This window comes from Rhamphochromis sp. 'chilingali' (assembly GCF_963969265.1).
Source record: "Rhamphochromis sp. 'chilingali' genome assembly, chromosome: 15".
Lineage (NCBI taxonomy): Eukaryota > Metazoa > Chordata > Actinopteri > Cichliformes > Cichlidae > Rhamphochromis > Rhamphochromis sp. 'chilingali'.
In genome coordinates, this window is record NC_137942.1 from 25,716,191 (window position 1) to 25,729,081 (window position 12,891).

Below are 12,891 nucleotides of genomic sequence, written 5' to 3' on the forward strand. Positions count from 1 at the left end.
TATTTATTATCACCGATGTCTGACGTTGTGCAGCACTTTATCACATTTAAACAGGACTTGTAAATAAGCTGACTCCGGCCACTGTAGTGGTGCAGACCATCCCCTCTCAAAGTAGGTCATGAGTCAAAGTGATTTACAGTCTGACTCATGACTGTTCACAGAGCCAATCAGAGTCTATGAGGCAGGATCACAGTAGACTGAGCTGCATTGTATCAGGATCAGCCACGTTTTATGTTTGCAGTAAAACATTAAGATAAGGAAATCCAGAGGACAGACTAATAGTGGGAGTGGGATTACATCATTAATGGATAATGTAAGCAGATATTTCATGTTTTAAATCAGTCTTTTATTACACCAGCCCACACTTTATTCAACATCGAGTCTAACACTGATACATGTTTACTGAGTATTATAGTTGTTACAGGAGGTCATCATATAGACTTTGGATTAGTATTAGAATTGAACCTGTAAAAAAACAAAATAAAAACAAAACAATCCCTTCTGTTAAATTTATTTACAGGGACTGTAATGTGTTAATATTGAAACATAATGCAGCTACTTTGTTCCTTTAAATCCCAGCTTCCCTTTGACACCTCAGCCCTGCGAACTCTTTATTGTTCTTTTAATTTGCTTCAGAACATCATGACTACATAGTGTTAGTTGTCTGTATACTGAAAAGCAACAAATAAATAGACAGTTTAATATCACAACAGCAGTGTTGTCCAGGAAGAGGGGGGAAGTCTGGCATCATGACTGAGTACTGGTCAGTTATTTCCGTGTATATGCATGTGTAAAGGATGAAGGATGTTTCTGAGGAACAGAAAGTCACACGTTCCTCCCTCGTGAACCCAGGTCGCTGGACAGTTTCAGAGTTTTGACATCTATACTTTTATCTCCTCCTCTTCTTCACTTAATTCGTGAGACGCTTCGCGGCTTTGGGAAATAGATTGGTTTGTACCGCTACTGCTCCTCCTCACTCCCTTCGTGAAGGATCCTCCACCGTAGTGGCGGGACAGCACGTCAGCAGCCTTCTGGAACCTTTCTGCCTCCATGACAGGCTCCGATCTATGAGGGGACCGAGCGGACGCATCCGGTGTCCTTACAGACTTCCTGTCCTCCTCCTCTGTCAAATCAGACGTACCAGAGCACCGCCTGTTGTTTGTGTCCTGCCCGATTGACCCGCTGCACACGGAAAGGTCAGGTGAGGTGACTAGAGGGGTCTGCACGGGCGTCTCTGTTAGCGAGCTGTTGTCGTCTCCCTCCTCACCCTGCTCTTCCTCCCCTGCCTCTTGGCTGTGATTGGATATCCGAAGACGGTTGGGGTCGTCAATCAAGTCCAAGACCTCAGCCATGAGAGAAGGGCCGAGGTCCACAGTGAAGGAAGTGAGGGAGTCCGAGCGCGTACGTGTTAGCCTGCCACTGTCTGGTGCCGAGCCTTTCTGCGCGTTTCCATCATGGAATTGTCTGTCGATGCGGGAGAGGCGCGGCAGAGTGACAAACCCAGACTGCAGACCTGCAAACAAAGACAAAAAGATGTGAATTAATTATATTACCAAATCAAACGAATCCTTTTTTTGATCTGCGAACAAGAACAAACATAGGCTGAACCTCAGCTGATCATGAAATGACCACATGTTGCTTAAGTTGCTTATATCTGCCTACAATTACTACAAGCTGCTTTATAACACATCTCCCCTCCAGCTCCTCCCTGCAGTGCCATATACTGATCAGTGTCATATCTGCTCTCTACTCTGATCAGTCTGTTGGTCTTCTGCTGCTGGTCCTGCCTCCAGCTTTCCATGTATGCACATGTGAGGTGAGGACAGATCCTCGCTGCTTTTTACACTTTTTGAGTTACTTCAAAAACAATTATCTTTGCAGTCTGAATATCACGATCAGAAAAAGAATAATGCCTGTATGTTAAAAAAAATAATAATAAGCTTTAATTCTTGTGTGAGCTGGAGGTTATGTTCTGCAGTTTAGCTCTCTGACCAGAAGGGGGCAGCATGTAACAACCCACTGGTAATGTCAGGCTCCACGGTGCCTAACCAACGATAACTCACGCTGTCGTAAACACTGTGAATTAGTGTCACCATCACTTACTGTTAACTGTCAGTCAGCAGAAATGCAAGAGCAGTGAAGGGTGTTAAATGTTTTATAATGGAAGTCCAGCAACGTTAGTGAAGTGCTGGTGATGTTTGATTGATTTAGTTTTAAATTATATGTGTAAAAATTTGAGAAATAATGTTTAAGAAAAAAATCCAGACTGCAGAGCATCAGTGAAAAAACTATATTTGCAAATGACAACAGAGGGCGAATTCAAGACTGATAAGGAAAAGCTCGTGCCTTAGCTCACTGACTCTCTCTCTGATGGCTTACATCATCAACTTTGTGTGCATTCCTTATGAGGTGGGTAATAAATCTGGAGAGCAAAAGGGTATTTCCAGTCTCCACACTGCAGACCGCTGCCTGATAAGCTCTGAACACTCAGCAGATATAATGAATGGTGTGTTTATGGCGTTCACTGAGGCACACGCACACAGAGATGACAGGAAAAGCCCTGCGAGTCTTTCTCTTTCTTCCAAACCAGCTGTGTGTATGTGTAAGTGTGTGTGTTTATGGGCCTAATTGTGTACAGGGGTTGCCTTGGTGATTCCAAATGATTCAGAAGATGCCAGCGTGTTTACCGGTTGTCCTGGAGGAATGTGGGAATGGTGCTGAAAGAAGGGCAACCTCACCCTCTGTATTTATAGTCAAAGTCTGCTGGAGAGTGAGCTCAGACGACAATGAGAAATTGTATCATAGTAACAGTTTGAATTTGAAGAACATAGTTCATCTTGAATATGACAGCATGGCTTAGATACTGGCTCGCTGCCTGGTTATTTTGGAGCATCACATTTAATTTTCTATATAAATACCTTTTGCAGGAACTTCTATCTCAACAACAAAATAGCACAAATTGGCTGTGATGTTAATGTGGCATTGGAAAGCTTCTAAAAGACTAGAAGATCATGACGTCAAACTCATATAATCACCTTGGTTTGTGCCCCTCCTGCCAATACTAATCATTCTTATGCTACAATAGAAAACTTTGTCCCATGTGAGGTGAGGCGAAACCACGAGTTCCACATTTATCAAGGCTGTCAAATGTCAAATGTCAGACCAAGTACAAAAAAAAACCAGACGATGCTGATGTGTCGTAAAAAATAATAACTACAATTTCAGCAACAGGATGCAGTTTTTCGACATTCAGTCCGTCTGACTGGACAAATGTGGTATTCTCTATCCACACAGCTAACAGCACTGCTACTCTAAAACATGCTCTGGTTACATATTGTATTGTTTTTTGTAGTTCTATCCTCTCTGGCTGACCACACAAACTTCTCTACAGAGTTCAAAGGATTAAAAATATGCATCTGCTGGTGTCAATACAAAAACATCGTTCATAGAACTAATTATTCCAGTCCTTTAACAGCTTCACCGACTTCCTGTAAAATACCACACTCAGTCTAAGATTCTGCTTCTTACTTTAAAGTCTCACCATAGCATCGCACCTCCATTCCTATTTTCTCTCTGATGTTCTGCACACTTCCCCTCCTTTATATACTCATGGGATCCCTCTGTTGATCTCTTTAAACCACCTGCTCCTCTGACCACCACAAACTTTTGTGGAGCTTTTTTCTTTGGAATTCTCTCTTTTAAAGCTTCCCTGCTCTGTTTGATCTTTAATTCTATGATGTATTAACTTTTAATTTTGTTTCCACCTGTTATTTTATGAATACTGTGCCTTTTGGCATTTAATCGCTCAAAACCTTCAAATGTCAAGGCAATGTTCGTAGGCATGTTTTGACACATGTAGTCTAGCCTCTGTAGCCTCTGTTGGATAATAAAAACTAAAAAGATCAAGAATGTGTGTGAGATAAAGGAGGGGCTGAAGACTAAAGTATATTCATTATTATAAGAGGTAACAATTCTGGTTATCTTGCTGGGTTTATTTGTGAGGTTTCAGAAATAAGTTTCAAAATAAGCTTCTGTCACAACCTCACAGGTTTATCTGACGTAACAGGAACAAGCAATTTGTAAATGGATAGTGCTTCTAATGGCTTATATTGTGACCTTTGACCTTTTCAGCCAACTGTGCAGTCCCACTGTCAACACGAGCGCACGCAGTCTGTGCTCGAAGTCGATTAATCTGTGCCGCCGTAGCTCGTGTGACACTCTTTCAGATAACACGCTGCTGCCTTCTTAATAAACCGTTATATTTGCGTATGATCGCCGCCTCTACATTTTCTCTGCTCACTTTTAATGACGATAATCTCACCGCTAAGATGCTTTACATAAGTCCAGTCCCATGCTGGAAGTGATTATCTGTATTATCTCACCATATGTGCAGAAGGAATCATCTGTTGAGCTGATGGAGCTGGGGAACAGCACCCTCTGCAGGCACCCATTAGATGAGTCTATGTTCAGCTGGGGCAAGGAGATCGCATTCTTGATGATAGGTGAGATATCTGGCGGCGGGGAAGACAAATCGCGAGAACCCCCTCGTGGCCGCGGACCAGAAGTCTTGCGCACATGCCGAAAGGTGCGTGTGAAGAATCCTGTTGTTTTGGAGCTGCTCGCTGAGTCTGGACTTCCTGGCTCCCTGATGCCTCCGTAGTTGCTGAGGAAGGAAGTGTCGCCAAACACATCCCCGCCACGACCGACGTGCATGGTGTGGCGGAAATCTCCCAGCGGTGGGCTGATCATGTCCACAGAGAGGTCGCTCTTGAAGCGACGTTTCCCTTGAGAGCCAGACACAAGGCCTTTAATCCCTGGCAGCTTTCCAAGACTCATAGTGGCAAAGAAAAGTTGCGTAATTTCCCTTTAAAATTTGAATGGAAACGCCTGGACTCTGATTACACGTCAGTCAAGTCTGAAATCCAGTTTGGGGTCCACTGGGAAAAAAAAAAAGAAGGAAAAATTGAAAAGCCTGGACAGCGAGGAGAGAGAACAGAAATATGTGGTCGTTCAGTCAGCAGAGAATGTGTGTATAATCAATTCTCAATACAGTCACAGCCAGCTATTCATCCACTGCCTGCCCCCGGCGTCCTTTTACATCTCCACTCTAAGATGCCAAAATGAATGTAGAGCCATCCCCGTCTATTTCACCCTCTCTGTCTCCACTCATTCACCGCTGCTTTTGTCCAAAATGACCAAACGTACTTCTACTGCGCAACTGTAGATTTCGGTGATGACAAAATAACAAAGATAAACGTCAAACCACGCTTCCTCTGGTTACCTCAGCCTGAGAGCATAAGGCTGACTGAGTAGTTATTCAGCAAATTAAGAAAAGAAAATCACTTCACAGCTGAAAGGACACTCAGCTGTCAGACAGCTGTTTGAAAACAATAAACCAGGCTGGTTTTTATAGTGCTTTCACTTAATTTAATCCTTTGTTTACTCTTGAAGAACTTAAATTTTGCTTGCACACATTAAGAGAATTGTGTCACCAGGAAGTCTTATGAAGGTGTGCTTAATTCCCCTTTTATGAGGCTTTTACACAGAAACAAACAGCAGACATTAAAGGGTATAACAGAAATATTACTACATTCCTTCACTTGACGTACTTTCTCTTCTCACTATTGCTGATAGCCTAAATTAGCCTAAATTTGAGACAAACACTTGAGTGTGTGCCTGAGGTGTTACTCAGGTCTCTGTGGTTTCTAACCGCACTTTAGCAACCCATGAACATTGCATGCACACGGGGCAAGCAGTGATGAAATGCATGCATCCTGAATCACTGAATGGAAATTGTCAGTCTTTTGCTTTTATTGGTCAGTGAGCTTTATCTTGCTTGAGGTTCACAAGCTTTCAGGTACTTTCTGTAAAGACTCAAAAAATACAGCTGAAATTTAACACTGCTGCATTTCCGATATTGCTTACTGGCATTAAGTGTTTGTTCTGAGAGGGTCTTAAGTGTCTTATCCACTGCGCTGTTCTCCACTTGTCTTCCTTAGTGTCCGAGCAAACAAAAAACAGAGCGTCCGCTGCCATGCACAGTCTACCGCTGAAAAGATTTATCCATGTGTGGCACCACACTGTCCACAGGACATCCTGTCCCCAGGCCTTGTCGCCCGGCTTCTTTGTCCTCTGTTCCCTGTTCCCTGTGCACCCAAGAGGTAAAACCTTTTGAGAGCCAACGAAAGCAATCAGAGCAAAAGAAGAAGGCTGATGCGCTCTTGGAAAGGGCAATAAAGTAAAGCGGTGTAATCCAGTAACTGTTTCGTCTGCATCGTTCTGGGAGAACGATAAAGCTCCTTCAGGATTGTCCGTGCACTGGATTAGCTGCTAATCCCTTCTGTCTTCCCTCCCTCTCGGACTCCCTTACTAGCCTTCTTCAATCCACTTAGGACTTCAGTGTTTGCCAGGTAGGTTTTCATTCAGTTCACATGGGGCAAGCTAAAGATTAGGGAGAAAAAAGGAGAGAGATGAGAGTTACACGCAAGACCAAACCCTAAACAAGGAGTTTTCAGGCAGACATAAATGCATCAGAGCTCTAATATGTTGCACTGCTGGGATTATTTGCTGGGAAGTCTGTGACCGAACTTGACAAATAAAACCTGACGGGGAGCTTACAGAGGTCTTCTGTGTGTACTTAGACTCACCTCCTTACCCTTTACACACTTTTGTAGTTTAGAATCTGATTTAGTTTAATGTTGAAGCAGTGACTCGACAGGTGGGGAAATAATCAGCTCTTTGAATAAACGACTCTCCAAAAACATCCGAAGGTCCCCAGGTTCTGTTTTTCCTGGACACACTTAGAGGACTGTCTTCCTTCCTGCTGAACGAATGAATCCAAGGCAAAAGGAGCACTAGTAATCTCCAAACACGAGACCTTTCAACAACACAGCCAGCGATGGATTAACAGCACAGGCTGCAGGAGTTACTAGCCGAGGCTGCTGCCAGGCCAATCTGGAAGTGTGATCTAAGAACTTAAGTAAGATGATGGCACCACGCTTGCTGGGCATAGGTATGAACTAAGATCGCTTTCTATTCATTTTTGGTTACTGATAGAGTTCCAGCACAAAGATTTTGAAACAGATAACATTTACTGACCTGAAGAAGGGAAAGAAATCAGAGGAAAAAGTGGACATATTTGCAGAAAGAGCCAATATCCATTCATACAAGAAGAGGGAAAGTCTGGGGATTTGACCACTTCTGATCTCTCAGCTCAGCTTAATAATACTTAGCTTTAGTGATTTGGGCCTGTGCAGCACAAGAAGGTGAGTGACAGATAACCATTAACCTCAGAGGCAAACATGCAGTGTAGATGACAACACCAGCCTTGGAAAGAGTTGGATTGGAAACTGCTTTGTGCTGTTGGGAGTTTTAGATTAAATCCCCAACTTTTGAATTCCTTCAATTAAAATAAAAAATATGACTAGCTTTTTGTTTTTATTCCTATTTCCTAACACATTAGTATTACATATGAACGAGTGGAGCACCCTTTCAGGCAGAGTGCAACTTGTGTTTTTGGAGCTAAAATTTACAGATGTCCCATAAACACATCACGTGCAGGCACTCATGACCTCAGAGTTTTGAAAACAGGGACGTTAGGAAGATTCAGTCGCTGCAGTAAATGCTTGTGTCTGTGTGATTGTGGCTTCAACATGTTGCTGTGTAGAACAGGCAGAATGGTTTGCAGCTTTCTAAAAACTGCTGATCCAAACATGTCCAGCTTTCTTTGTGGGGAGCAGAGTAATGACATTTAAAAAAAGACAACTTTATGGCCTGTCCTCACTTTCTACACCCATTGAAAAAGACTTTTTGAGAATTCGGACTAAGTTTTAGGTTTGGGTTTAGAACTAGGCCGGGGTTAAGTTAACAATTTTGTCAATTTGTTCTGATGGTTAAATTTAGAAGTAAGAAGCTTGGCAATTATTTAATGTCAATGATCGCAAAGATAACTAAACAAATGTGCACCTGTGTTTCTATGTGCCCCTCCCACTACACACAGAGTGGAGCAGCTAGCAGTCACTCTAGGGCAGGGTTGGAGTGTTAACTTTTCCAAGTTAACCACATTAGAAACTGGGACTGTTGTGGAGGGCTGCATCAATGAACTCAATTCAATTCAATTCAATTTTATTTACATAGCCCCAATTCACAGTCATAGCTGCCTCAATATTCTGCTTATTATGAATTTTATCTCTATGTAAGCATTTTTGGTGCAGCCATCCACAACAGTCCCAGTTCCACATGAGGCCCGTTTGGCAAAATTAATTGCACACCCCTGCTCTAGAGTAAACGCTGCATAAACACTGGCATCATGGAACAACTTTTCGCGTACATATAAGAAGCACTGGTAGAACTGGCCTCAAACTCGGTGCTGCACTCACTCAGGTTCCTAGCGATGTTTGACAAGGACCATATGAATCGCTATCGATGCAAATGAAAAGCAAACACAGGGACAAAGTCTCCTTGAATTATTACTACTAAGTGTGTTAATCAATCACAGCTTCTCATGGTGCAGCTATTATGTTTCTCCAGCTCTTCTAGCTGCCAAATTCTTCTAGGTACATAACAGACTTTTATATAATCTTCTTCCCCCTCCCCTCTTGTGACTTTGTGAGCAGTAATTCAGCTCAGCTCTCCATGTAAAATTAAGTGTAATTCCGGCACATAAACTCAGTTTGGAAACTTCAGTCCTACAATTGGCCTTGTTAGGAACACACAGAAAGACGTTTAGATGTGCTAAACATGCTAATTATCCCTAAATTGAACCTGCGGGCATCCGTAAACAAACCTGTTTCACATGAGCGGCCGGGCTGATTGCAGACACAGTGGCAAACATGCAGGTCTGAAAAGTGTAATGGGAACAGCGTGCAGCTGGGAGAGCAGACCGGACGCCATCAATTATGTGCATCAAATAAAGGATCTGGGGACGCTGATGAGAAGCACATTTATACCTCCGTCTTTAAGTGTGTGTCCCCCTCGGCTTCTATTTTAGGCTTTCACTTTAATTAATCTCACTGTCCTTTGTCTCTGTCTTTCCCTATGTCACAAAAACACACACACTGTCAAACATGCTTCCTGTCTCTGTCAGTCACCCAGCTGCAAGTGGAATTACCGCGTTAGTTAAACATCTGGTACCACAGACCCACAAACTGCAAAAATGGGCTCTGGAGACATCTGAGAGGCTGGCAGCGAAACATGGTCGCATGTAGACTTATATGGAGATGCAAGGCTGAGTCAGAGTGGATCAGCTCTGAAGTTGCTTCCTCCCCTGGACCGGAGGGCCGTCGTCCTCTTAGAGCACTGCACCAGCAAACTGCGGTTGAGGTCAGAGCACCCTGACCATTACACACAGCTCAAAAATACAGCATGCGCTCACTTTACAAGGATCGACTGCTGCAACGTGGCAATGCACTTCACGGCCTGCCATGAGGGTGTCTGTGCTGCACACGTTCAAGAGCACTATACATGATTTGACTCTGTCGGTGATGACTGAGAGGTGTGACATCTGGGTTTACGCTGATTCAACTGATATCACAGTGCGTACATGGAAGCGCTCACTTGTATATGACCTTTCTTTTCCTTCCTCTGTCGCGTACCTTGATGTTCTCTTGAGTCAACAAAACTTGTGCAGAAACACTGAAGATAACAACACTAACACTCCCCGACGGGTTCACTAACTTATTTTTTAGTGCACAAATACTGTGAGGAAAGCACTGCAAAACAACTGCAGGGTAAGCAAACACATCAGTCACTGTGGCCTTGTTTAACACTCGCCATCTGTCACTAGTTTCATGAATTCCTTTTTTTATGTTTGGGACTTGGGTCAACAAAACTCTGGGGAAACAAGGCCCGGCAACAGTTACGTGCAAACACGTCTGATTCTCTTTGAGAGCATCGCCTGACAAAGGCTATAATGAAATCTGCCAAACTTCCATCAAGCAAACACAATGAGAAGGTGCAGTTGATGAAATATTAAACTGGCAGTTTAAAGGAGTAATTATTAAGCACATAAAGCATGTTTAGTTCATTGTCCTCGTTCACTCACCATCCTCAAGAGAGGTCAGCGATTAACACAGGCCCAAGCCTCTGAAAGGACTCCAGTTGTTTAGATGGTTGAAGGGCAGCCTCTCTAACAGTGACGCCAGCTCCCTGACAGGCTGCCAGCCCAGTGATCTGAGACCTGGCACAAATCTGGGACAGTTGTTCTGTGGCTCAGCTGGAGGAGAACACCAACCAATTGATTTAAAACGCTTAAACCAAACAAAATCTCACCACCTCAGTGCACGTTAAGGGCTTTACAGTCACTTCTGTTTTAATTTGATTAAAAACACAAACCACCTCTGAGTTTGTGGGAAGTGACGCTGTTAAAGAGGATGTACAGAAAAAGTTACGCAAAAAGTCACTTCAAATGAAGTGACTGACAAGCTCGGGGATACAGAGAGACGTTTACTGAACAATGATGCTGCATTTGGATTGATACACCTGCAATATATGAACGGTGTGAAGCTTGGATAGCGCTTTTTGTTTGTTTCTTTGTTACTTTGCAGAGACAAACGGACTCTGTCATTGGAACAAAGGCGTGTAACAGGTTATTACAACTGAATAAGACGCAAAAGTGAAACAGCTCCATGCTGTTCTTCTCATACACTGAATGCATGCCTAAAAACGCACACACTGGAGCGTAAATCCATAGGAACACTTTATTCAGACCGCGTAACTGCACCTCGGCTATAACTTTTGCTGTTCTTATCGCAGGCTCATTAGCAGTTCTCGGTAAATTTCAAGCCACATGCACAAAGCCATTAACAAACTCCCTCGATTAATCTTACCTTAGAGAAAAGAAGGGAAAAAACGCAGAGAGCGGATTCTAAAAAAATTCGAGGTTACCATCTATTTTCGTTTTCATCCTGCTCGGTTTGCGGCGTGCACCGTAAGTTTCTGCTGGGACATCAGTGCACCGCAGCAGCGTAGCGGATCCGTGCTGGTGCTGGTGCTGCTGCTGCTGGCAAGTGAACTGGAAGGGGATGGGGAGGAAGAGGAGAGAGAGAGAAAGAAGGGTGTGGGTGGAGGTGGTAGGAGGACCTCGGAAGTGTGAAACCCTGCCTTATGCATGTATGTTATAGGTGAAGCAATGCAAAGCTAAAACCTGACCGAGAAGGATCAACATTAACTCAACATAAGAGGAATGAAAAGAAGAAAGAGTGTGAACAACGTGCAGATCTGTTCATCAGGCTTGTGATAAAGCAGAACGACTCAAACAGCAGAAATAGCTGACACAGTCACAGGCAGGTGTGAGCCTCATGGAGGGCTGGAGGCTTTAATAAGAAACTATAGTGGCCGTACCCACACTGTCCAGCCACTGTGAGGTTATACTTATAAATATGAGCACATGTCTAGAAGTTTTGCTCTTGTTTATTTTATTTTTTTTTAATGTGCATTTACTTCCTGTCTGAACTCATCTGCATCTTTGGCCCTGCCTTTGGGCAGGAAGCAGTAACTCTTTATCAAAAACATGACCTGATATGTGCAGCAAATACACAGACACATGCACACGCCCTGACCTTTATTCAGATTTCCTCATATCTGCATAGATGTCATCTGTGGGTTTGTGGCTTTTTGAGGAGAAAAAATACACTCATGGCCAAGCTTATGTGGGCATGCAACTATCTGTTTGCAGGTAGGTGTGTGATTGTGTGGGATATCTGTGTGAACAGCTCTTTAACAAAGCACATATCTCACACATATATCCACAGCAGACACAGAATAATTCTTTACTTTAAATCTGTTAAACCTTTGCTTCAGTTGACATCCATCAAACTCTTTAATATGACTTTTTAGAAGAGTTTTGGTGCTTCTTATTCTCACTAGTTTTGCTCTTTTAAACTGAGATTCAGAGGTTAAATTATCCCCGTAGGTCCACTAATGCCTACTTATCACTCACACCAGCTGTTGTAGTCCCAGAAATGAAAAAAAAAGAAAAGTCTAAAGATTTGACTGGATAAACAGAAGCCCAGATGTCTGATCTGATTACCTTATGATGTATATATGACAATGAAAAATCATTTTGAAACCTGCAAAATACGATCTCATTGCAAATGTTAAAGAGCAAGATAAAAAAGGGGGGATTGTGGGAGAGAAGCTGATAGCTCAGATGAAGTTGGTAAAGGGGAGGCGCGTGAAGAGAAGCAGATGTGATGAAGGGAGACGGTACTGCGGACGGATACGAGACAAGGTTTCATCACTGCTGTGTTAATCTGAGTGGTTGAGCAGCTCCCACTGACAAGTATCACAGGCTCTCTGATGAGCAGTGGAAAAAAAAAAGAAACAGAAGACAGAGGGAGTGAGCAATAACAGGAAGTCAGGCACCATAAACTATTGTGCTGAAAATATTGTCTCTGCTCAGGAGTGTTTGAGATCACGTTTTGAATTCTTGCACAAGCAAGTTATGGCAGAAATGGGCTCAAGCATGGATTAAAGAGGACAAACTGACCAAAAAAACCCCACAAAAAACACACACAAAGCTTGTGGGAAAAAGAGGAGGAAAGAGAAGGGGGTGAAGAGGAAGGAATGCTAGTCAAACAGGATGAGAAGTCTCAGACAGACGAAGGCTTTCTGCACAGGAAATGGCTTTCTCGCAAATCAGAGAGGACGCCAAGAAGTTAAAACTCCTTTCAGATGCTGAAATTCATTTAGCAGTTAACGTCTCACTATCGCCATCGGCCTGTCAGTGTAATGAGCTCATCCAGTATAAACACATTTAAACAAATTAGCTATGGTTAAATATAAGGGTGATTTCACTTTGCACTTGGCTCCTGATTTAGAGACCAGATACAGGGTAGACTCCTGATCTCCACAAACCCAGATGTGCGTTTGTAGAAGACTCTGAAGGTGATA

General features: G+C 43.1%; 1 protein-coding gene across 8 annotated transcripts; it reads right to left on the reverse strand.

The window, feature by feature from the left end:
- Nucleotides 1–305: 305 nt before the first annotated feature.
- Nucleotides 306–11,022, reverse strand: cdc42ep1b (CDC42 effector protein (Rho GTPase binding) 1b). 8 transcript variants are annotated; one of them, XM_080904257.1, is made up of 4 exons: nt 10,827–11,011; nt 5,926–6,441; nt 4,383–4,937; nt 306–1,513 (listed from the first exon to the last, which is right to left on the reverse strand). In XM_080904257.1, exons 3-4 carry the CDS (start codon nt 4,834–4,836, stop codon nt 882–884), a joined length of 1,086 nt encoding a protein of 361 aa, XP_080760383.1. In that variant the 5' UTR covers nt 4,837–4,937; nt 5,926–6,441; nt 10,827–11,011; the 3' UTR covers nt 306–881. The 8 variants fall into 8 exon arrangements, with proteins under 8 accessions (XP_080760383.1, XP_080760387.1, XP_080760384.1 ...); XM_080904261.1 differs by lacking the exon at nt 5,926–6,441 and adding an exon at nt 10,043–10,213; XM_080904258.1 differs by adding an exon at nt 10,043–10,213 and having other exon boundaries at nt 4,383–6,441.
- Nucleotides 11,023–12,891: the final 1,869 nt, after the last annotated feature.

Coding starts and splice junctions, on each gene's coding strand:
- cdc42ep1b (XM_080904260.1), bottom strand. CDS start 4,836: ATGAGTCTTGGAAAGCTGCCAGGGATTAAAGGCCTTGTGTCTGGCTCT. Junction 1,514..4,382: donor TGATTCCTTCTGCACATATG/GTGAGATAATAC, acceptor CTTTGTTTGCAG/GTCTGCAGTCTGGGTTTGTC.